The sequence below is a fragment of the Pelobates fuscus genome, chromosome 5 (assembly GCF_036172605.1).
Source record: "Pelobates fuscus isolate aPelFus1 chromosome 5, aPelFus1.pri, whole genome shotgun sequence".
In the NCBI taxonomy this organism is placed as follows: Eukaryota; Metazoa; Chordata; class Amphibia; order Anura; family Pelobatidae; genus Pelobates; species Pelobates fuscus.
The window spans coordinates 179,960,008-179,985,543 of NC_086321.1; the positions used below are offsets into that span (position 1 = coordinate 179,960,008).

Below are 25,536 nucleotides of genomic sequence, written 5' to 3' on the forward strand. Positions count from 1 at the left end.
CGACCTACAGTTTTTTTTTTTTTGACAAGCCATTGGAATGTTCTTATGTAAATATATGTAAATGCTGGAAAGTGTATACATGAAATTATAAATATTTGAGTAATAAGTCTCAATGAGGAGATGCATTGCACTGGAATGGATACTTTGTTTAAAAACCTTCTAGTATTGTAAATTGGTATGTGTCACCTCACATCATTACATTACAAAGTATTGCCGTGTAGGTGGATACATTTCTGGTGTTTGCACCCTCTCCACTTGAGGAAGAGTTCCGTACCGTGATGCGCCATTACCGCAGGGAAGTGAATGCAGACTGTCTCTGTGTGACTGTGCTGCCTGCTGGTTATAAAAGGTAATTAAGCTTCCTAATATTACACACCCACCTGTCTGTTTTTTTTTTTTAGCATATTAATTTAGGTGCTTGTGTTAATTTTCATATATTATTCCAAACCATAATTTTTCTTCATTTGTTTGTTATTTTTTTTAGTTTGTCCACCCTGGTAGTTAAATGTTTTCTCTACAGGAATGTACTCAAAGTAAAACAGAATTTAGCAATCATACCCCTAAGAGCAACAATTTCTTGCTTAACATAAAACTCTAAAAATGTAGGTATCTTTGTTTCTGTATTGCACTACATTGAATATAGCACTCCATAAGAATCCCACCAGTCAGCTAACCTAACTGTACTTATCTATTCACATTTTCAGATTATGTAGGATTTTGAAGGTGTGGTTCAATTTAAAAATAATATAATTATATGCAAATAATCTATTAGGTTTTCCTTATTCAGTTTTTGTATTTTTTATTTGTTGTTTGTATGTGTTTTAAAATGATTGAAAGTTATTTTAAAAAATGTGTTGTTTATTTGAATGACAATATCTGAAAGTCTGCTTCAGTGCTTTCCTATGGGGATTTTACTGACTCTGAATGTCCTCATGAGTACGCTCAGCGTCCGGCAACCAAAAGTAGGTTAGTGCCTATAGAGGTTGTCTGATTGACAGCCACTAGAGACAGTCTTAGTCCTGCAATATAATTATTGCAGTTTCCCAGGTAGGACTTAGTTTTCTAAAAGACCACTTCAATGAGCTGAAGTGGTCTTTGTTTTTTAAACAAAACTGGATCAGGATACTGCTATCCCCCTACTGTTCTCTATCTATACTGCCTTCATTGATAAACTCATCAGCTCTTTTGGCTTCCATTATCATTTATATGCAGATGACACACAACTCTACCTGTTCTCTCCTGTTCTAGCTTGATCTCTCTCCACCCATCTTGACTCGTATCTCTGACTGCCTCTGTGCAATTTCCAACTGGATGGCTTCTCACTTAAACTCAACCTGTCCAAAACAGAACTTCTGGTCTTTCCTCCCTCAAGTATTGCTACTTCCGTGTCTCCCTCCCTCAAAGTCAATGGCGCCACCATCACCTCTACCTCGCAAACTCGTTGCGTAGGTGTTCTCTTTGACTCCGACCTCTCTTTCACCCCTCATGTCCAGTCGATCACCAAATCCTGCCGCTTCCATCTCAAAAACATCTGCCCCTATTTAAAGGGCTGGTCCATGCCGATGTTCTTTCTTGCCTTGACTACTGCAATCCCCTTCTCAGTGGTCTTACGTGCTCCCAGATTGCACTTCTGCAATCTATATTAAATGCGGCGGCAAGGCTCATTTTCCTGTCCGCCCACACCTCCCCCCTATGTCAGTCCCTACATTGTCTTCCAGTTAGATAAAGGGCTCAATTTAATATTCTGGCGCTTGCTTACAAGTCCCTACATAATGCTGCTCCAACCTAACTATCCTTCCTAATACACAAGGATGTCCCGTCAAGGCCCCTGCGCTCTGCCAAAGACCTACGTCTATCCTCTGCCTGTACTCCCACATCTGATGCTCGCCTCCAAGACTTCTCCAGGGCTGCACCTTTTCTGTGGAATTCCCTTCCCTTCTCCATTAGACTTTCACCCAGTCTCCACTCCTACAAAAAAATCTTTTGAAAACACACTTCTTCAGGAAAAAATATCATATAAACTGTTAATGGGTTTTCATCCCCCTCACCCCAATGACTCCTCTCCTGCAACTGTAAAAAATAACCTACTAAGTTCTCTGTGAATACTTTTCTAGCAACCGATTTCATTACCCCAACTTTTATCCTTTATGTCACTATAACCCACTCCCTCTAGCATGTAAGCTCATTGAGCAGGGCCCTCAACCCCTCTTTTCCTGTGCGTCCATTTGTCTGGTTACAATTACGTGTCTGTTAGTCCACCCGTTGTACAGCGCTATGGAATTTGCTGGCGCTATATAAATAATAAAATAATAATCTGCATGATGGTAGATGACCATCTGTTGTTCTTATGCTGGGGAACTGTCTCTTCATTTTTGAAAAATCATTCATGAAGCCTCATGCATTATTAAAGTTGTACACTCCTTAAAAGATACAGATGTGATTGGTGTATAATTCCACGGACTGCCTCTTGGAGAAATGCAAAGGCTGTGGCAGGACACACTTGATACTGTTTAATAAAACGGTGTATAATGTGTAATGAGCACTGTGGCGAAAGTGACCATGCCACTGGTTTTTGGAGGGGCCTGTTTTCCAGCCTCCTGCCCTGCGACTATGGCCCTGGGATATATTGCCCTTCTAGGAACTGATTTGGGCATATTGTATGTTATTATGCTGCTGCTGGCCCTTTAAGAACCATCTGGGGACGTACTGGGGAGTTACTGGGTGGCCACCATTTCATGTATCAGAGGCACATGGTGAGAACAATGGATGAAGCACATGGTGAGAAAAATGGATGGCGGCCATTTTAACTCACAGACACCGTTTTGACTTTTCTACACGGTGCCATCTCGCCGGTATTTGGTGCACAAAGACATCGTTCAGTAGTTTTAAACTACAGAAAAGGGGACACATTTAACAGTAATTGTTTTTCATATAACCTGTATATGTTCTGCGGAATCTGCATTAAACCGTATCTTCCAAACTACTAAACGGATCTAGGTGAATATTGGATATGTGGTTCACCCAGATCCCCCGGTTCCGAGGATATATTTTTTGCATGTTTTGGGGTCCCTGTGATATGTTTATAATACTGTATTTCTCTGCCTGTGATAATTATATTAAAGGACCACTCTAGGCACCCAGACCACTTCAGCTTAATGAAGTGGTCTGGGTGCCAGGTCCTTCTAGGGTTAACTAATTTTTTTATAAACATAGCAGTTTCAGAGAAACTGCTATGTTTATCAATTAGTTAAGCCTTCCCCTATTTCCTCTAGTGGCTGTCTCACTGACAGCCGCTAGAGGCGCTTGCGTGATTCTCACTGTGAAAATCACAGTGAGAGCACGCAAGCGTCCATAGGAAAGCATTATGAATGCTTTCCTATGTGACCGGCTGAATGTGCGCGCAGCTAGCCGATGGGGAGGAACGGAGGCGGAGAGGAGGAGGAGAGCTCCCCGCCCAGCGCTGGAAAAAGGTAAGTTTTTACCCCTTTCCCCTTTCCAGAGCCGGGCGGGAGTGGGTCCCTGAGGGTGGGGGCACCCTCAGGGCACTCTAGTGCTAGGAAAACGAGTATGTTTTCCTGGCACTAGAGTGGTCCTTTAACCATTGTGTTCAGTAATCAAATCATAGGCAGAGGGAAGGATTTTGTGTGGGAGTGTCTGTGTGTGTGTGTATTGTACGTCTTGATTGGTTGTATTTCAAAACCCTGTGGGCAGTACTATGTTTGTAGAATGTGAATAAAAGAGGCTGTATGTGCCAGTACAGTCAGTTCTACTTCACCCTCAATCTGAGTCCTGTCTCTCATTGGGGGAATCTGCTACAAGGGATTGCTATGCTCTGCATATTCCCTTGCTATAATCACTGAGCTCTTGTAAGAGCTTGTTCCTGTCTTGCTCTCTGAAGGAGTCTACGGTGGTTAGGGTGTCGGCTGGAGTGCTTGGAGCCCTCAGGAATCGCTAGGAGCATCCTTCAACGGAGGTACCCAGTCGGGGTGCCAGCTGATCCGTTACAAGCACTATTGTATTTTTCCATGGATAATATATTGATTTGCTTAGTAGTAACATCGCCGAATATGGCTTTTCGGGTTTCTTGTAATGCCATGTATCCGTGTAAAACTTTTCAATAAAAATCTAATGCGAGGGGCGGGGCCGAACCGCAGAGCTGAGCGGCAGCAATTCTTAACAGCTCCTGCGAGCAGCATTTTAAAAAGCGTGATACCCATACTGAAACGGCACCCAAACCCCAGATAAGAGCCACCAAGCGATGGGGCACGTCGGGACACACAAAACGATACATTCCAAGCGACAACCGACCCGACCTCGGCCGTACACACCGGTGAGGACTACTGGCATGGCGGACACGGGAGAGGCAGCCGCTCTCCTGCTGCCAGGATCAGAGGGGAGACAGACTCAGAGCCCACGCTCCCCCCCCTTTGGACCGGCGGGGGATATCCCGGTCCTACCCCCCAAGCTTAACTGGTCACACAAGACCCAAGCGACAGGACTACAGAGTCCGGAGGCCGCATACGAGGGCGGCAAAATGGCGGCCGGCCCACACACCACTGTCACATATCTGATCAGACAGGAAACTGAGTGCCGGTACGACCTTATATTCAAGGCACTATGGAAAAAGCTGGAAACCCTCCTGCGGTCCCCGCAAGTGGAAGCCTCACCTGGCGTTATACTACAGAGGCCAAAACGAAGGAGCAATAAGATGGATGGGACACCCCTCACTCTCAAAATGGCCACTCATAAGAAAGGGCCTGGCCCAACTGCACCCGAAAGGAGCAAAGCTGCGACCAGACCCAGACTGCACAAAGCCCGCAAAGCTAAGCGGACCCCCAAGATTCCACACCAAAGGCAACCTCGCCGAAAAGCTGTAGTCCAACACGGACTCAAGAGGAGCAAAGCTCGCCCAGACGGACCGAGGGGAGGGCAGATGGTCAAGCCCACATTAGCAGAAACCATTACACTGCCACATCGAGCCGGCAACAGCAAACGACCGCACCGACTTGCGCAATCCACTGCCGGGACCTCAAGACACTCACCAGGCGAACCTGTGACCCTCACCGCCACTCCACTCCTCTGCACACTCGGAACGCGGAACGAGAGCCTCCAGCGCAGGGCGCAGGCTTGCACTCTGCCCACACGAGGCATCGGCTGAACGGTAACGCGGGAGGGGGACTCTCCCTAGGGTAAATGTGAAGCCAGATACACACACCTGATTGCACACTAGCCTGCTTGACTGTGCAGCTTCCCCATAGGAGACTCACATAGGCTGGCAGGACTGCCGTTTTTCGCTGACCACCCAAACCCCTTGATAAGCATTTCACACCATCCGTCTTAGCTAAAGGCCCAAACCGACCCACTTCTGTCGAGCAGATGACCCTCCGAACGGACCCTCTTTACTTTGCTAACCTGGTATTACTCATGCTATTACTCAAGACTTCCACGGATGGACTCTGAGCCACCTCAGCGGGGTATTGGCTCCCCTTCCGGGACCAGCATCATGCCACTACTCCAACTGTTACTGTGGGGTGAACATTTATGTTTTATAGTTATGTTTCTATCTGTTTATATATTCTCACATGTGGGGTATGTTTTTAGCTTACCAGGGGGCCCCCTGGGAGCTCTATCACACTTAAAGTCACTGGGTGAGCCAGCGACTTCTCACTTACAGTATACATCCTGCTTGCAAACCTATAGTGATTAACCTTAAGCATTGCTAGCGAAGGCTATGCGTTTTCCAGGGGAACATAGGATAGATATCAACTTGCCGCCCCAGGTTGAGGGTGCGACCAGCGCCATGCATTCCTATTGCTCCACCACTAACGAAATGCAGACAAACACATCACACCAGACACAAGGCGCACATACAGTAACTATCTTGGCACAGAACCACAAAAGGGGGAAACTGATTGTGCCATGACATGGTCTTACTCCCTATGTTCCAACTAAGAGAGCCTACTCCGTCAGGATGCTGCAAGCGAATTAGTTAACAGTTTATTATAGTTCAGACATGTCAGCCTAGCTTATCATTATGATTTTTTCTTTTTTTTCATAACAAAAATGTGCAAATTCTCTATGCCACTGTATCACCTATCTATGTTCAGTTATTAATGCACGCTGGTGTGGCGTATGAATATGCTATGTACCCACCTGCACAACAAAAATAAAGAATTAAAAAAAAAAAAAAAAAAATCTAATTGGAAACAAAAAAGTTGTACACTGCATGTATTTCATTAGAAAGCAATATGAACAGCATTAATGTGTTACTTCTTGGTTGGTGAGAGCTCACCGTAGAAGTTACAATCATGGACATTTGCAGCAAACACAAGACCTTCAAAGGTTGTTTTTTGTTGTTTAAATTTAGTTTTAGTTTTGTTTTTTCAAGTCATAATGTACACCTGTGTTCCAGTACCCAAGAAACTACTTTAATGTGCATGTCATTTACACAAGAACGGCACAATTCCTGCTAAATGGAAATATGTCACCAAATATATCTCCTGCTAATATCTACTTCAAAAAACGTATAGATGTTTTGTCAAAAAGATTGTGTCATTAAAATCAGTGGAATTGAATTATTGACCATATGTAGGCATAAGGCTATCCTAACTATAAGAAAAGGCCAGGGACTAATGAAAGTATTTAGAAAATTGGGCAGACTAGATGGGCCGCATGGTTCTTATCTGCCGTCACATTCTATGTTTCTATATTTTTCAGGGAGGATGACATTGAAGAGTGCAATGATATCACTCTCTGTGGTTTCACTGAACAGGTATTGCGGTAAGTTGTGCTTTCACTGCTGTGTACCTCTTAGTAGTAGTGTCAAAATATACTTTTTTGAAGTTAATTCACCAAACCATGAGCTGGCAAGTTGGTTACAAAGTTTAGGGTGAACCCATCTCCCAAACCAAAATAAAGTAGATGTTTAAGTGAGTTATAGTTTTTTTTTTTTTTTTTTTTTAACACTCTTCTTCTGATGTTATTTTCTTAAAAATTGCTCAAGCATACAAAGTCATTTTTTTAATGTTATAATAGACTGTTCTAACCTGGAAAGACAAAAGTTTTTTACTTTCTAAAAAGACTAACATTTTAAAAGTAAAGGTCATTGCTTTAAATATTGCCATTAAATATATCTTATATTATGGTGAGAAGTGTAAAGTTTTAGTTTTTGCAACTTGTATGTGACTGCGTATCCTCTTTGTCTAGTTTTGTGTCAGAGCGTGGCACTGCGCGGCTCATTGATCACGTGGAAAAGGTAAATGAAAGATTTAATGTTCCTGAAGACCCAGATAGTGCAAGGAGAAAGCAAGTATCTGCCCGGGAGATAATTACCATGCCTGCAAAACAGAGGTATTTTCAACCATAGATTATTGGTTTATTTGTGCATTCATTTATATTCTGCAGTCAGATATGCAGCAATGAAATTATAGGGTTCATTTCTAATCTGGTGTTACAGTTGAATACAGTTTAATGTAGCAGAGATCCCACTCCTGTAGCATCTGCGTAATTTCCATTTGGTAACATATATTTGGGGAAAAATGTTTTAAGGATCTGGGATTAAGATAGCATAAGGTAGTTTTGTTTTTGTACCATAATTTAATAGTTTTGATCATATTGAGCTTTGCCTCAGATACTTCTTGGAGCTTTCAGAAAATCATCATGTTCTGTAGGTGTCCTAATAGGTAAAATAGAACTTGTGTTAATAAGCTGTTTTTATGCTTTTTTTTCATTATATAATATCACTCTTATAGTACACTGGAATCATTTGATATGAAGAATTGATGTCAGTGAGATTAATCTTGAATATCATTTCACCATGAAGACATTAGAGAATTATTGTTGTATGCCTTGGTTTTGCTAATTGATTTGTTTGTCATTGTATGTGTCTCAGGTGGCGCAGCATTCGTGTCTTTATATCTTCAACGTTCCGTGACATGCATGGTGAGCGAGACATTTTGATTGGCCGTGTGATGCCAGAGTTGCGTGTCCGAGCTGCCCGTCACTTTCTGTCACTGGAGGAAGTTGACTTACGGTGGGGAATTACTGAAGAGGAAGCAAAGAAAGACAGGTGAGAGAGCACAACAATATTTAAACAGAAAGATGCACATTGAAGATACATTTAGAGAGGGGTTGGTTACAAAATATCACATTGTACATTTTTTTTGCTTGTGGTAACTGTCTGTTTGCAGCTCATGTTTACCTGTATTCTCTAAATTAGACAACTGTCTCTGTGCCTGTCTGAAGTTTCTCGAAGCCAGATATTTATCGGGATCCTAGGCGAGCGCTATGGGCATACTCCTTCTGTGTATTCTGTGCCACTCTTGCCTGACTTTCAATGGGTAAAAACTTTACTATTATTAATTGCCAAAATAATGTTTGCCAAAGTACATCAAACATGTTTATTTCTTTAAAATGCTTAGTTGTTTATAATGGTTTATTTTGTATTATTATTTAGTCTTCTACACCCATCATTTTTGACCAGAAATTATTAATACTACTGACAAATAAGTAAACGGAGCCATACCCATGAGCTGAGCTAGATGCTAAAGCTCTTTTATACAAAAATATTTAGCTAGGCCATGCACTTACAATCTAAAGGTTAAAATGGCAGTTAAGACCAGATGTAGCATGGGTAATTTGAAGGTGATGACCAGACTGTTAATTGCAGCCACTGGTAAGTTGTGAAGCTGTGGAAGCATGCTATAAAGTAAGAAGGAGCCCGGGTGTGCAGGAGGAGGGACAGGTAGGTGAGTAGTGCAAAAAAAAGGAATGGAATGGTGCAAGAGAGGCGTTCGGTAATGCAGAAATATGTTGCATACAGTTGAAACATTTGCCAACCAAACTTCTTTAGGTCCCTCCTGTAAGCCTTTACTGTTTATTTTAACAAAATTAAAAACCTTATAAAAAATATATTTCAAAATAGCTATGTACCAACACAGAGACCCATTTGTCCCCATTGGGTCATGAAGGCGCCTGATATATCACTGATATATTATTGTTATAAACCAATTTGGACATTCTCATCCACCTTTGACTATAACTTAAATGTATTTGGAACATACGAAATTAATCCCTGCACTCAATCTCCAACAACTCCTGGGCAGAAGCAATGACTATAGAACACAACAGCTCCAATACACACAATAAAAACCAAAGGAAACATTTTTACATTTTAGATGAAAACCGCAAGCTGAACTGTTAGTGTGGGACTTCCCTTCAAGGTTTTGCCATAACATGGCAGGTGAGCTTACACTTTAATGGCAAATGGAGTGATAATACAGTTATTTAAAGGTGCATAGGGTTTTGGGATAGTGCGCAAGTACCCTTTTTCTTTAGTTTTTAAGCGTTATTGGACTTTGTTAAAATATAAAGATGAATGTTCCACAGGACAAAATATTAACCGCATTACATGCTTTGAAATATAACAACTGTTCAGGTTACATTACATAATTAAGTTTAACAAAATATTGTAATTGTCCATTCTTCCTGTAGATTCAGACTTACCCTCCAGGACGATCTATCACTGAGCTAGAGGCTATGCAGTTCTTGAATCAATGTGACCGCAAAATATCAAGTTACCCCAAGGCTTTCTTTTATTTAAGGGATCCTGGTATACTTAGGTATATAACTTTTGTTTATCTTTTGGTGTCCATAGTATCTGTTTGTGTTGGCAATTGCGCTATCTTCCATATAACTCTGTTTGTGACCATCTATTGCTTTTCTTATCCTGTGTCTGATAACTTGCATCCTTTTTTTGCTGCTCAGGTCTGTGCCCAAAGAGTGGCTGTCAGATTTTGCTCCTGAAAGTCAAGGAGCAGAAATTCGTGTGGCTGACTTAAAGAACAGAGTGTGCAAACATCCAGCCGCCAAGAGCTCTCGGTAATCATCTTAATTTTAAATGGTACATTGGACAGTCAGCTAGATCGTTTCAAAACCTCCTTTCCTTCCTCCTAGGTATGATTGTGAATGGGGTGGCGAGCGAGATGGGAAACCATTTGTGACAGGGCTGGAAGAATTTGAGGCTCAAGTGCTGGAAGATATTTGGCAAGTGATTGAAAGGGACTTTATCAGGGTAAGTAATACTATAAAGTCTTCAATTTTTGGATCTTTTTTGTGTGCAGTAGTAACGACTCTTGATCCTTGTCAAATTTTCTTGACATCCTTTTGAAGTTGTCTCAACAGATATTAATATAAAACTAGGGAAACCTTTTTGTGTATTCTCTATACTTTTTCATCTTAGGACACATCTGAGGGATACTTATTTTAAATACTTTTGTATAGTATGAGTGTGTTTTTTTTTTTTTTTACATTTTTTTTTTTTAATAGTTTCTTCCATTTTTATGTGTTAGGAGGAGACCGATAGTTCTGGGGACGATGGAGAGCAGGAGGGCTTCCAGGAGTGGCAGGAACGACTCTTCTGTGCCAGGAAACAGTTAGTGTTGAGTACACAAAACCAGATGGTAGAGAAGACCTTGTCATCTCCTTCAAAAGGACAAGTATTTCTTGTGTGTGGAGAGCCCAGCCAAGGAAAGACGGTGTTCATGGTAAGTTTTCAACATAATGTAGAGTACTAAGAAGGGAAAATGTGCCTACTTCGTGGAACTGGGAGGTCAAATTTTATTTATTTATTGATTTAACAGTTCTTACATAGTGCTTTTATCCTGAGTGCTTTACAGTTTATGCAAAACTAGTTGTTATTATGTGTGACATGCTTTGTGCCAGTACATTATTTTGGGGAGAGTTATGATCCGTTTTTGTAGACGTTTTTATTCAGATGGGCCTAGCCATTATTTATATATTTATTTATATGTTTGTTTATTCATAAATAAACCTGAGTATTTGGAATATATATTTTTGAAAAAAACATTAGGGTTGTTGTAGAATTGGCTAAAATATATTGAGGCAGAGTATGTTATGGCTGATAGCTAGCGCTAACTCTGGATGTGAAAATGGTTGATTTTAGTTGTAAAAGGATTCACATCTTCCCGGCAGGCAGTCCTCGTGAAAGAGCTGAGACTTGCAGCATCCTCTTCAGTGATTTATCACTTTGCCGGAGCCACCCCTGAGGCACGGGGAGTGGAGAATATGCTGACACGTGTCTGTAAACAGCTGAGCTGGCATCTGCAGAGACCGAGTGAGAACATCATCTCCTATAGGTCGGTGCCCCTAATGTGCTTAGAGCAAGTGGCTAATATTTATTGAAGCTCTCTTATTTATGATGTTGCATAAACCTGCCTGTTAATTATACTGTATATGCATTCTAATTCTTAAAGAACCACTATAGGCACCCAGACCACGTCAGCTCAATGAAGGGGTCTGGGTGCCAGGTCCTCCTAGTTTTAACCCTGCAGCTGAAAACATAGCAGTTTCATAGAAACTGCTATGTTTACACTGCAGGGTTAATCCCGCCTCCTTTTATTTATTTTCTTAATTCATGATTATGAGTAAACTAAAATTTTACCTGCATATCACAAGCTCTATTGAACCTTACACAGTGTTATCAATTACTGCATGATTCACTTCCACCTTTGATTTTTCTGCTTCTGCAATGCCCTAATCATGGCACTTCTGCTACTGATCAATCTTTTCTCTGACACACACATATAAAGAATAGATCGCTCTAGTTTCAATTGAATTTTGTACAGCATATAAGGCATTAACCATGTCTTTGTAATATTCCACAATCTATACAGGGCACTTAGGGATGAGTTCAACTACCTCTTACTATTAACCTCCCGGTCTCTGAGACGAAACCAAACATTTACCCTGCTGATTGATGGCGCTGACTTGCTTTGTGGACGTGCAGGGGATCTCAGTTCTGATTGGATCCCTGAGCATTTGCCTACGGTATAAATAATGAGAATAATTAACATTTTTCATTCACCATTGCTAGAGACTGAGTATGTCTAATGGTTTCGTGTGGGCCAAAATAATAAACAGAATAAAATACACGGAGCAATTTATTTAAAAAGGGTAACTCCTCAAATGTCTCTCTGGCATTGTTCTGTGTTTTATAGAGGCTTTTGTCACCTTTTCCTAGTCTGCTCTTGAATAGTGTATTTTCACAAGCTATTTGAATTGGACGTTATTTAAGTATAATATATACATATTTTTTTTAATTTAATAAGTATTGTTTTTTTCTCCGCCTAAGCGGAGGCCATTGCCGATGATGGATATCGGAGGAAGGAGCGGTACCTGAGCCCTCTGTGAGCTGCCTCAATAAGGAAAACGTCTTCGCTGTCATTTGAGTCCTGTATTTTAATTAATGAATTTGGGATTAGTCCATGTTGCACATGATTGCCCTAGAAGAGATCACATTGACTTTAGTAGGGTTTCAACTTTGAATATGCGCTTGAGATGAACTAGGAATTCTGGAATATACAATTCTGTATGCTCTGAGGGCTTAGGCTATAACCTTTTTTTACAGCACAATTGAGTGTCAAGGTGAAAAGCTAAGATATATATCTATATATATATCTATATCTGAGATAATAGTTCTTATTTACTGTACCTAAATGTACACTTACTATGTGTAAAAGGTGCTTTAAAATTCAGACATATTGGCTGCATAAATGAAATGTTGCTGTAGTTCTACCGTCATTATTGAATATATACTTTTTTCCGCCAGAGGGTGAACCTGGTCCTGAGCATGACTGAGGGATCTTCCCTCTCTGGTTTCCTGCGCCGTCGGAAGGACACCATGCTCATCTCTTTAGGGAGCCTTGAACCTTCAGATCGAGCAGAGTTAGTGAGACAGAGGCTAGCTGTGTACGGGAAGAAACTGGATGAGTCTTCCTTCAACAATCAGGTGTTATGTGTTTGTCAGCCATCTATAGAGCCCTTCTGGGGTTTACATCTTATACATGTTAAAACTGCTGTTTCACTCTGTACAGTTCCACTAACATTTTACACCTTTAAAAACCATGAATTTGCTACAAATATACTTACTGGCTTTTTACAGAAGCCCAATAGTCTAAGATGTGTATGCATACTTCTCAACACTTGGTTTGTGTGTGCACAAGCATTTTACTCCAGTTGTATTATGTTCTGGCTGTGCTCTCTATTCACTTTATATGGATTGGCTCTATCTTGTATCACAAACACACTTGGTGATCACCTTCTTTGTTTTGAAGAACCTATACACTTTTCATTGTTGTGCCTACATGGACACTTACACCTCTTCTTCTGTTTAGATGCGTCTACTTTTGATTAAGAAAGGAACAAAAGACCCTTTGTACTTGACTATGGCCTGTGAGGAGCTACGTACCAATGCAATCTTTGAGAAGGTCTGTGTAAATGTTACTGCTTTATATGCGAAAAGTATGTGTGTGTGTGTGTATATATATATATATATATATATATTATTTTTTTATTTTTTTTACAGACGCTTACTATATCAAACTTTTTGCTTTTTAAAATACATTCTATCTTTTTCTGCTACATAGCTCTCTGATGATATACAAAAGTTGCCTGCTTCCCTTGCCCCACTTATCCAGAGAAGACTTCAGAGTTTGGAGAATGAACATGGGACAACAATGGTAACCATAGCTCTGACTGCCATCTGCCTCTCACGGAAAGGTAAGAGCAGCCAACTCTCCATCTGGATTTTTGCTTGAGTATTCTGTAAATGTAATTGATTTGAACCTCACAGATGCTATATTAGGAAGTACTCAGGTGATTCTTGATACTGTTGTAGGACTGCTAGAGCGAGATCTTCTCCGGATCCTGAGCTCTTTGGAGAAGCTGCACTCTGTATATGCTACAAGTTGGACTAAGATACTGACTGTGGCTACTCAAGCAGAGAACCTTCCAATGACCACCTTTACACTACTCCTAAGGGGATTAAGAAGGTAACAAGCTGTTCTTGGCTTGACTTGTACAATTCTTCTTTTTAGTGTCATAGTCCATCACCTCCACATTTATCATTATTTATTTTATTTCTTTCCAATGTGTCCATTTTAACTATTCATTGGAATGTGCCAGAATACAAAATAATGGAAATAAAGACTGTGTCTGTTCAAAGACTGCATTTAAAATATCTGTGCTCAGGGAAAGAGAAGTTCTGTTTGAAAAATCTTACAGCTGGTGATGTAGAAGTGTGTTGTGTTTTTGTTTTTTTTTTATAAACTGGTCGTTTATTTCTTGGTTAATATATTTGCTGTCATAAACATATTAACATCTCTGTGATGGAGCTGACACATACCTGTTGGAACATTTGTATTGTGAAATACATTCTTCAGTAGCGAGATTTAATCGTGTAACCACCAGACCAATAGAAACCAATACACTGAAGTAATAAGCCATTCATTGTGACCCAGGTAGCTGACAAATGAAATTAATTCATAAGGATTATATTACCACTACATGACAATTAAATACCTCAGAATTAAATGTATACTGATATACTGATTTATTCCAAATAGGGAAATAACTGTTTCCAATATATGGGAGGTCCGGTATAAACACAAACGAGTGTGTGTTCTTTAACAAATTAACTTCCTACACTAGATAGTACTATAAGAATACATTGACAAAATACTATATTATAATATTTAATAGATAATATAACATTTTACCACTATATCTAGTACCAAAATACTACACCTTCTAATACTCTGTGATAAGTCCTCAGTAGGCGCACCTTAAGAATAACCTCTTAAGAGGACATTATAAGAACTAGAACCACTATAGCTTAATGTAATAGTTCTGGGACAAAGAGTCTGTTGCTTAAGCCTGAGCAATGAAAACACTGCATTTGCTAGTGGCTGTCGCTCCTGAAAATTGCAGGACCAACGTTCAGCGTCTCCACGCTGTTCATGGATACACTGAATACTCCTCATAGAGATTCATCAAGTCATGTTCCCTGTGGGGAAGCATTGGATTTGCTGAGTTCATTAGGATGAGTCGGGGCGGCCGCAGCAAGACTGGTGCGCCGGGGGAAATAGGGTTTTGGTGGATGGTGATAACCTAATAGTTTTTATAACACAATACATGTATGACCTCTCCATACGTTCAGTATGCAATTTGAAAACATAATCTGCTCCTTGAAGCAGTAGGACAGTTTTCTTTCTTGCTCATTCTCTTGATCATTCACTTTCTTCTACATTTTGTAGTGTACTTGGCCTCTGGACTTCTGATTCTAGACTTCACCTTCCATGTGGCTTAATTAGAGATGTTGTGGAGAAACGCTATCTGGCAAAATCAGAGGTTATCCGAGCTGTGCACCTTCTCATTGCCGGTAATGTCTCATGAAAAATCATTTATGTTTTCTACAATTGTTAGGTACCCTAAAAAGTATTAGCCAATACAAACTGTGTATCCTAATTCTAATTGGAAATTTCCAAGAACTCTGTTTCCCACTGGATATTTTTTTAAATTTTCTTTTAGCACATCTCTGGACGGTTTGCTTTCCTGTAGACCCACAATCCTCTCCTTTGCCTCCAGCTGAGTGCTTGAGTGAACTGTCCCATCATTTGGTATGTTTATTTATTTATCTGCTTCTGCGTATTTAAGAAATTAGCCAAAAAAACAATGTAAAGGCAAATTAAAAAGAGATTCCATTTATAATATTTAAATGTAAGAAATTATTTGACCAGGAAAGGTAAATTAAGCTTGTCGCTATTATTATTATTTTCATTATGTACTTTGGTCTAGATTATATTATCTGTAATGGATATGTTTTATTGACCTCTGCACTAATCAAACATGTGATTCTAAGATATCACAGCTGGAGCTCTTCTATTTCTGACCAATAAGAAAACTCATACATCACACTTGGATGAACAAATAATTTTTACAGCTTTAATGCAGTTAATATTTTTTTTTTTTTTTTTTGCGCTTTGCATATCATCATTACATATACGCTTGTCATGCCCCAAAAGCAATTGACGAGCGGAGAGCATACCATGCATTGAAACATATTTGGGACATTCAGATAATATGTTCACTTTTTTAACCCCTTGAGGACCAAACTTCTGGAATAAAAGGGAATCATGACATGTCACACATGTCATGTGTTCCTACCAGGTTAAATAACAAGAGTTAACCATTGCTAGTTAAGATGAGTAACAGTCTGCCCATAACTATAGTGCGAAATTATTAGAGTATTAATGAGGCATCATTTGTATCAGAACAATTGGTACAAAAACAGTGTATTAGTTGTTATAACAAGCTAGTGCGTTATGATTATTTAATTGATGGGTGTTGAAATGCGAGCTAATCTATTGTTCCTTAAAAAGGGTTTAAATACGCTGAAATCTAGTAGCGAGCGTCTGCCTATGTATATGGCACTAAGACCCTTATGCCCCACGGTGCTAATAGTAAAACCTGTGAGGGCAATTAAATACGTTAGGCAATGTCAGGGCTCTTGCTAGAAATAAAAATAAATGTTGAAGCGTTTTTAGAGAGTACATTAAACAGGCCCAGGAGGCCTTAGAAAGCATCCTCTAGGGCAGTGCTCCCCAACCTTTTTATCGCCGCGGACCGGTAAACGTTTGATAATTTTTCCGTGGCCCGCTTGTTTTGATTTAATAAGACAAAAAAAAAACCAAACAGTCACATATATTAAAAAAACACGCAGACACATACATAGTCAGAAAATCACAAACACAGTCACATAAAGACATAGACTCAAAATTGTGTGTATGTGTGTGTGAGCGGTGCAGTGTGTATGTGAGGGTGGCAGTGTGTGTGAGAGTTGCAGTGTGTTTGTGGGGCAGTGTGTGTAGTGTGTGTATGGGGGCAATGTTTGTGGGTCAGTGTGTGCAGTGTGTCTATGGGGGCAGTGTTTGCAGGGCAGTGTGTGTAGTGTGTGTATGGGGGCAGTGTTTGTGGGGCAGTGTGTGTAGTGTGTGTATGGGGCAATGTGTGTAGTGTGTGTATGGGGCAGTGTTTGTGGGGCAGTGTGTGTATGGGGCAGTGTGTGTAGTGTGTTTATGCAGTGTGGGGCAGTGTGTTTATGGGGCAATGTGTGTAGTGTGTGTATGGGGCAGTGTTTGTGGGGCAGTGTGTGTAGTGTGTGCATGGGGGCAGTGTTTGTGGGGCAGTGTGTGTAGTCTGTGTATGGGGCAGTGTTTGTGGGGCAGTGTGTGTAGTGTGTTTATGGGGCAATGTGTGTAGTGTGTGTATGGGGCAGTGTTTGTGGGGCAGTGTGTGTAGTGTGTGCATGGGGGCAGTGTTTGTGGGGCAGTGTGTGTAGTCTGTGTATGGGGCAGTGTTTGTGGGGCAGTGTGTGTAGTGTGTTTATGGGGCAATGTGTGTAGTGTGTGTATGGGGCAGTGTTTGTGGGGCAGTGTGTGTAGTGTGTGCATGGGGGCAGTGTGTGTAGTCTGTGTATGGGGCAGTGTTTGTGGGGCAGTGTGTGTAGTCTGTGTATGGGGCAGTGTGTGTAGTCTGTGTATGGGGCAGTGTTTGTGGGGCAGTGTGTGTAGTCTGTGTATGGGGCAGTGTTTGTGGGGCAGTGTGTGTAGTCTGTGTATGGGGCAGTGTTTGTGGGGCAGTGTGTGTAGTGTGTTTATGGGGCAATGTGTGTAGTGTATGTGTGGGGGCAGTGTGTGTAGTGTGTGTATGGGGCAGTGTTTGTGGGGCAGTGTGTGTATGGGGGGTAAGGAGGGTAGGGAGGCTTTTTTTAAATTTATTTAATTAAAATTAATATATTCATGTCCCCCCTCCCTTCTTACCTTTACTGGGAGGAGGGGGGACATTTCTTAGTCCCTGGTGGTCCGGTGGGGATTCCCTGGTGGTCCGGTGGTGGTGAGGTTAACTCTAGCCCAGTTACAGGGCTAGAGTTCACTCTCGCGAGATTTGGAGCGTTGCCGTGGTTACCGCGGCAACGCTCCAAATCTCGCGAGAGGAGGACCCGGAGGAGCTGCAGGTAAGAGCTCCCGGGTCCTCTCTCACTCCCTCCCCTGCCGGCTGTCAGCAATGTGCCTGCAGACCGGGGAGGGAGATCTCTGATCTCCCCTCCGGTCCGCAGGCACATTGCAGGGCTGGCACTTGGGCAATGCCAGCCCTGCATTAGCCGGCAGGCTCGCACACCCCACACCCCTGGGCGGCCCGGTACCGTTTGATCCACGGACCGGTACCGGTCCGCGGCCCGGGGGTTGGGGAACACTGCTCTAGGGCTTAGGCATCACTTAGTTTCGGATAATCCTTCGGGTTAGCAGGCTGTCGGCGTCTGGTGTGCAAGCCGTCTTATTTGCAGAGGCACTTCACCCCCCTTCTGGGCACTGCTCGGAGGTAGCTAATGAGTCCCTCAGAGGGGGCTCTGCTGCGTCCACTGTATGAGGTACCTCGTGGCTACCGTCCCTTTTCGGTGCTTGCGATGCCTGAAGCATGGTAACGGGCAGAGGTGGCGGCACGTTGAGGGTGGGGAGATTGCTCCCTCCAGCCCCAGGCCTGTGTAGAGGCAGACATCTCAGGTCCACGGACCCGGAATCCTTGGTGGGCCGGGTCTTTCCCGGGTCGGGAGTGGCAGGGGGCTCCGATGTTGTACCGCTGCCTGCAGCGGGGCGCCCTCCGTTGGTGTGGGCGATGTCTCGGGGTCATGCCCCTGATGGCCCTCAGCCCAGGTAGGCCAGTAGTAGGAGATATGGGTGTTCGTTAGGCCCAAGGGATTACCCCACCCCCGGCTCTCGTCCCTCCGTTTGTCCATCAGTGTTTGAGGTGGCGACCGGGCTCTGTGGTTTTCCAGGGCATCCCAAAAGGGCTGGAAGTGCTCGTCGAGCCTCTGCAGGAGTCTGAATGGTTGTGACAGGCTGCTGCTCGTTGCGGTACAGTTGATTGCCCTGGTTCCATTTTCGGCCCTGCACCTTAATGGCCCTGTCATCTGCCATCTTGTGTGTGGTTGTCGCTGATCAGGCGTTAGGCTCTTAGAGTTGGGGCAATTAAACAGGTCAGTTCAGTGGGGACCGGGATAACCCCCGCCGATCCAGACGGGGGGGGGGGGGGGGAGGGGCGCGGAGAGTAGAGGATTTGCCGTGCAGGTTGGTCGGAGTTAGGAAGTCGGCTGCCCTTCCCCCAACTCATGCGTTGGTAGGCCCCAGACTGCCGCTGCGGGTTCCGGTGGTCGGGGGTCCCGTGAGAGGTCTCAAAGGAATCAGTGGGTTGTCTCATAGGTAGGTATCTACTCAGCTTGAGGCTCCCAGGTCGGAATCCCGTGATATCACGAGGGATTCAGTGGCTACGGCAGGAGCCCATACAAAACACGTCGGTTTAGTTCAGGAGTTAGGCTCCGCCCCCAGTTTTAATGCAGTTATTATGGTGTAATGTATTTATTTTTTCATTAGATATTTTAATAAGTGCCATACACCATGTAACTAATTACTTCACCCTCCCAATGTTGTAACATTGGAATTTAGATTGTGCCCCATTTACTTCCTACTGTGCCTGAAATCTCTAGCTCCTGTGCAAAGTATGTGCTGAACATACTAACATTTGGTATCCATTCATTGGGTAAAATCTTTGTATTAACGCATGTATTACATTTATTGTTGAAATAAAGGAACTACATAGTTTGTAATACTACTCGTATGTATTATATAGGTACTAGACTCTGATTTTACTAGTGAAACCTGCTGTAATGCATGCTATTTATTTCAGTGCTTTTCTCTTCCTAGCTGTGCAGTCGGCAGTTACAAACCCTGGGAGAACTGCTCTTGACCCTTCCATTCTTGCAAACACACGCAACATTGGGCTTACTCCCACATCTGTGTCAGGTGTACTGTCGCTATGGTGAGTGCATGAGTTATATTTCTATCCTGGTTTGGTCATCCCAAATTCGTACTTCATATATATATACACGCTGGTTATCAAACACTGATGTGATCCAGGCCAATGTGGATGAAGTTAATTTGTTTAAATGTAAGAAATTACCATTAATAATGTGTTTTTTTGTTTTGTTTTTTTTATGACTACAATATTTATAAAACTACAACTTTCCTTTTTTCCAATTATCCTTTTTTTTTTCATAGTAAGAAATAATGGAAGATTCGTTGCTAGCCCATTTTAATTTTTCTGATTCTTTAACATGTTCCTTTTGCTGTTCCAGTTGACGCTGTGTCTTCCAACCAGGACCTGAAGGAATTTGGTGGCAAGCAGCAAGATTTGCATACGGTGGTATCATCTGTGGAGGAGCTTAGAGAGTTCATTCAGCGCTCCCTACCTAATCTTTCACAGAATCCTTCGATATTTTACCAACTGGCTTTGAATGAACCTCGCTGCTCCATAGTATGTGTTGAAGCTCAAAAGATCATCAGTGCTAGAAATTGTACAGATGACCAGAGACTCGTATTGTGGATTAACAAACCTCAATCGGTTAATGTCTGTTCCAGGTCAGTGTTCTGATGGTGGAAGGGAGTATTGGTTTCTTTTTTTTTTTTTTCTTCTCCCTACCTAGAAATGTTGGTCAGTCTTACATGTCAATTATTTTATACCCACAGCAAATCATTGGAGGTCCCTTCTTCTCCCAGTTGTGCTGTGTTGGGCTCAGAGGGTAGAATGGCCGTGGTAGGCACTAGTGATGGCTCACTATACATCTTTGATACACAGAGTGGGGAGGTGAGTTGAGCTCTCATTTGTTTAGTAATAGGGCATTATATGTTGCTCTTTGGTTTTGGAATATATCCTAATTTGGTTCAAGTGACACTGGGTCCTTGTTTCTCTTTACTTTACTTAAATCATAAATAATTATTTTAACATGTAGCCTAATGGGTATTTATAATTTAAAGATGACCTGGTTCTGTACTTTGACAGGATTTGAAAATACTACAAAGTGGCTGTGATGGAGTAGCTGCTTGCTCATTTATTTCCTCTGACACTCTCTGTGTAACTTCATATGATGGCATAATGGAGATCTGGAACATCAAAGATGGCTGCAGGTAACAGAACAATATGCAAATGTAATCTATGATCACTATATTGTGAATAAGAATATCACTTTTGTTTGAAATGAAATTGAAATGGGATGTGTACGGAAGACATACAGATTCCTTTCCACAATTCAGCTAAAGATTTTTTTGACTTTACTACCTGAAAAGTCAAATATCACATGTGGAATAAAAGCCATAATATTCTGTTGTCCTGTCCAGTTGACAGCTGGCGTGCTTACTTTTATAAAATCACTTTTATTCAGTGGTAAACACTCTTAACTCCTTAAGCATCTCGGCTCAGGAAGTGCTTTAAGAATGTGGAGTGTTCTTTGAAATATTATGCAATAAGTCTGTTTCCTATCTAACCATCACCGGATTATTTTCAGACAGCCCAAGGCAACAGGTGGCTGCTGTTAATGAGCTTGCAAAGTGTTTGTGTGCAGACATCTGTGTACTTGGCATTTTGAGACAGAGCATGTCTTGACATAAAGTTATTTTGGTGGAATTGTACTGATGTTGGAAAGGAAGCATCTTTTGACTGATGGTCTTTTGTTGATTTAATACACAAGTAATAATTTAATACAAGTCAGGATGGGAGCTGGGCAGTTTATTACTCATGCATGTGGCTAAATATTGCTGCTATTAGTTTGTTTACACTGTATATAATAATTGTCCTCAGAATGTACAGAACTGAAGCTCACAGACGGCAGGTCACTGGTTGCCGTGCTACAGCTGATCGTAGGCAGATCCTCACTTGTTCTTTGGACTGCCAGCTTAAGGTTTGTACTTTTTATATTCCAGCATGTGGCCTGTATTCCCTCTTAACACTCCTGTGCCCTAGCTCTTTCACAGTCCTATACACAATGAACCTCTTCTCTCCCAGTCCATGTTACAATAATTTCCAATCACTCCATGTTTCTTTTATTTTTTTCTCAGCTCTGGGAGACTAACCGTGGTTCCCATTTAGGCTCAACATCTTTTCCAAGTCCCTTGAATTGTGTTGAATTTCATCCACGTGAACATGTGGTTGCAGTGGGATCCTGGGATGGGAAGATAACAATGGTTCATCTGGGAACCTGGAAGAGAAATGCTGTAAGACTGTAAGCTATTGAACAACAGTTTGAATTTTTTTTTTCTGTGATATCTAACTTTTACACTTCACTCTCCATAGATCCTTGGTGGAGGCACCTCAGTGAGAGCCATCTCTTTCTCTCTGGAGGGCAATATGGTGATTTCAGGGAGTCTTGATGGCTTTGTTTCGCTTTGGGCCTGGGAGACTAATGTCCAACTTGCTCACTTCAGTGCCCATAATGGATCAACAATGACTACCAGCTTATTGAGACAGGGAGAAAATCTTCTAACAGGTGGAGAGGATGGCAAGGTAAGGCCATGTTATCTGACATGTCATGATTCCCTTTTATTCCAGAAGTTTGGTCCTTAAGGGGTTGAACAACCTCTGGGAAAGGTTGGAGAATAATTCTGTTTCTTCTGTAGGTACAAGTTTGGTCAGGTGGTCTTGGGAAGCTGGAAGGTCAAGTTTGTATGGAGACCACACAGTCCTCTGCACTATGTCTCGGGATCTCACCTAATAAACAACTGCTGGCTGTTGGCTATCACTCAGATTCAGTGTTTGTCTATAATGTGGATTCTGGTGAGATATCTGAATGGGGTAGATATTGCATTTCTGATGTTTGAACGATGCATGGTTTTGTATGACTAGGTCACTGCTGATCAGTAAAAATAAATTCTCTACCGTGAGACTCCCAGCTTCACACAAATTTATTCTTAAAACTGACTTTTTTTAATTAGACTAGATAACTTGGAGACTCTTTTTAGGGGCATATGTTTTGCAATTGTGATATTCTATCCAATAATAATGACTAAACACATTATTTAGAATTAATTTTTTTGTGATACCGAGTCACTAGTGCCGTCTACATCGCAGGGTAAAAGTGACCGCATATCTTAAAGAGGGTGTAACTTTTCTCACCTTTAATGTGATGTCTTAAGTTATTACCTGCAATTTCTGAGCTTGTGACCCTCATTCTCATTCTTCCTTTGGTGACTTATGGTTAACATTTCCCAGCTAGTTTGAAATTATAAATAAATAATTGAAGAGGAATAATTTGTATAAGCTATGTTAGAATGAAAGACCACATTAAAGGGACACTCCTAGTGCAACAATTGCGACAGGTTATTGTAAATGTTTTTATTTATTTGTGGAATCATTCTACACTGAGCTTGGTACAGATTATTACATTCTTTGTGTGTGTGTATATAAATCTGTGTATATATATTATAAACACACTTCTTTTATATGTTGTCGTTACTGGTTCTAGTTTAACATCTCTTTACTTCTGGCAGGTGACCGTGTATCACTATGCAGTTTCACGGATGTGGCAGTAAGAACTCTCCTATGGCTCTCGGACAGTGTGCTGGTCACTGGGAGTTCTGATAATTTGGTGCGAATATGGAATGTCACACCTGGAGCTTCTGTCTGTCAACTGACACTTAATGGACATCAGCGCCCTGTGCAAGCACTTGCTATATCTTCTCAACTTTTGGCATCTGCATCTGGTGAGTATTTGTTTTAGTTGTTTGTTTCTGTCTAAAGTTTCAATGTATATAGCTGTCTACCTCATCACAGGATATTAGGGCTCTTCTTTTCATAAAACAGAGATTTTCCATTGAATAATTATATGCAGTGGCACCAGAGCCCATTTAGATATGTTGAGGCTTAAGATTTTTTTCTGGAAAGTTTGCATCTGTGTTAAAAACCGCAGCACACAATAATCCTATATTTTAACTGAGACTACACCCTATTGAAGCTATAAATACCCTATGTGTCTTACCAGGTACGTTCTATTAAAGTGGTACTATGAAAGTGCTAATGTGAGTTTTAAAATTGACTAGTATAGTTCCATGTTCTAACAAGTCTCATTGTATGTCACACTTTAGACGATGTTTCTGTCTGCTTGTGGACATTGGAAAATCTGCTTGGAGCTGCTTTGCCTTCTGCCCCAGTTTCTGTCCTACGAGGCCACAAAGCCGGAGTTACATGCTGCTCTTTCAGCCGGGATGGAAGACTTTTAGCAACAGGAGGGAAGGACCGGGTAAGGGAAGATTAAGAGTAAAAATAATATTAGAAAGAGTGGAACGGCAATAAATTGCCTAACTAGTAATTGCATTTCCAACCAGTTTAGTAGATTATGAAGGATGGAGAATGATAAAGATGTGGACGGATTATTGGGTTATTTTCAGGGAGAATAAGGGCTAGAAATAAACTGGATCAGAAGGATAATGATAGGATCTAAAGGTTGAAGGTACAAGTTAAAAATGGGGATGATTTACAGGCTGGTGAAGAAGAAATATGTTTAGTTTTAAATCAATGGAATAAAAACAATGGTTGCAAGAGCTAAGGATGCATGTCCATTACATTTAAATCTTAGGCCAGATAGCTGAACTGGCAATATTTCTCAAATCTGCTATTCCAGTTCAAGAGAAAAGTTACAATTTCCTTTTTAATTCTCATCAGTTTAGTGAATAACCCTAAATGTTAGACAGATATAGTTTTTTTTATTGTGACTGATCTTCCTCTCTTTCAGTCTGTGCTGTGTTGGGATGTCTCTCTAAGCCCACCTGCTATTGTACACTCTCTGCTGTCATGCCACAGGGACTGGGTATCTGACTGTGCATGGACTGAGGATAATAAACTGGTGAGACATGACTACTTGTATACATGATCCTATTGTTATACTAAACCATGAACAAAGGTGGAGAACACAAGTATGTCTCCACCTTGAATTAATTATTACTGAACAAAACAAATGCATCTATGCATAGTGTCTGCATATATTTACATGTGTGTACCATAGCAGTGATTGTACATTTAGCAAATGAATGGTAGTTGAATACATTCATATACATTACAAAAGCTTTCTTTCTAAGTCCACGTCCTACACCATAACTCCTCTAAAACATTTGGTATTTCTTAATTTGAACTTGAAATCACAATGGGTGCAACTATTGGGCTTTACGAGTATATTGTTTTAGCAATATAGTGCATTCTAATGTTGGCAATCCTTATTTGAACTCTAAGGGTCTAATTTGCACTAATGCATATCAGGTCCTTTGTTGTGGTGAACGAAGAGGGTATGGATATTGGTCATGCCCGGTTTCATCCATGCCCCATTTACATTTAGTCTTCTTAAATAATGTAGCATGGTTGGAGACAAAATACTGGTTCTTATGGGCAAAATTTCTCGGCAGTCCTGGATAGCCTTATTCTGATTTCAAGACTCATGTTAGTTCATAGATAGCCATCATAGCAGTCACCTTTGTGAAGGTGTGGTCTGCCTCTTACTACATGGAACTGTGATTCAGAGAGTAGATGTGTATGTAGTAGGAACAGCTCCCTGGGAAAATTTGCCATTTGCATGCCAGTTTAATAATCCAATTAAAAAAACTATGCCGCAGTGCCCCAGCTCCCTTTATTGTTAAGCAATGCTTTCATATGTTTTTATCTAAACGGTTTCCAAGACAATCATTTTTTTGTTTGACATAACAGAACACTAAACTGTTAGGAATACAAAACTGTATTATTATTTTTTTACAGTGTACTGTTTAATACACTGCAGGGTTAAGTTTTTATTGTACTTTTAAAGAGGTA

The 25,536-nt window shown here is 41.3% G+C and overlaps 1 protein-coding gene and 1 long non-coding RNA gene across 3 annotated transcripts in view; one reads left to right on the forward strand and one right to left on the reverse strand.

Annotated features, from left to right (window-relative positions):
• The window catches only part of LOC134612681 (uncharacterized), a 645,290-nt gene that overhangs the window by 366,324 nt on the left and 253,430 nt on the right, over window positions 1–25,536 (reverse strand). The gene's annotated exons all lie outside the window — the stretch shown is intronic.
• TEP1 (telomerase associated protein 1) overlaps window positions 1–25,536 on the forward strand; it is a 58,622-nt gene that overhangs the window by 22,552 nt on the left and 10,534 nt on the right. For both annotated transcript variants that reach the window (XM_063454797.1, XM_063454798.1), the window contains exons 16-43: window positions 222–349; window positions 6,718–6,780; window positions 7,207–7,350; window positions 7,892–8,068; window positions 8,219–8,339; window positions 9,493–9,620; window positions 9,766–9,879; window positions 9,955–10,072; window positions 10,350–10,544; window positions 10,993–11,156; window positions 11,694–11,847; window positions 12,629–12,808; window positions 13,194–13,286; window positions 13,446–13,578; window positions 13,697–13,850; window positions 15,114–15,238; window positions 15,388–15,476; window positions 19,617–19,731; window positions 20,048–20,330; window positions 20,439–20,556; window positions 20,752–20,876; window positions 21,547–21,646; window positions 21,804–21,959; window positions 22,039–22,248; window positions 22,362–22,518; window positions 23,232–23,444; window positions 23,826–23,980; window positions 24,473–24,583. In XM_063454797.1, the coding sequence (XP_063310867.1) occupies window positions 222–349; window positions 6,718–6,780; window positions 7,207–7,350; window positions 7,892–8,068; window positions 8,219–8,339; window positions 9,493–9,620; window positions 9,766–9,879; window positions 9,955–10,072; window positions 10,350–10,544; window positions 10,993–11,156; window positions 11,694–11,847; window positions 12,629–12,808; window positions 13,194–13,286; window positions 13,446–13,578; window positions 13,697–13,850; window positions 15,114–15,238; window positions 15,388–15,476; window positions 19,617–19,731; window positions 20,048–20,330; window positions 20,439–20,556; window positions 20,752–20,876; window positions 21,547–21,646; window positions 21,804–21,959; window positions 22,039–22,248; window positions 22,362–22,518; window positions 23,232–23,444; window positions 23,826–23,980; window positions 24,473–24,583 (4,023 nt within the window). The remainder of the gene's footprint in view (window positions 1–221; window positions 350–6,717; window positions 6,781–7,206; window positions 7,351–7,891; window positions 8,069–8,218; window positions 8,340–9,492; window positions 9,621–9,765; window positions 9,880–9,954; window positions 10,073–10,349; window positions 10,545–10,992; window positions 11,157–11,693; window positions 11,848–12,628; window positions 12,809–13,193; window positions 13,287–13,445; window positions 13,579–13,696; window positions 13,851–15,113; window positions 15,239–15,387; window positions 15,477–19,616; window positions 19,732–20,047; window positions 20,331–20,438; window positions 20,557–20,751; window positions 20,877–21,546; window positions 21,647–21,803; window positions 21,960–22,038; window positions 22,249–22,361; window positions 22,519–23,231; window positions 23,445–23,825; window positions 23,981–24,472; window positions 24,584–25,536) is intronic.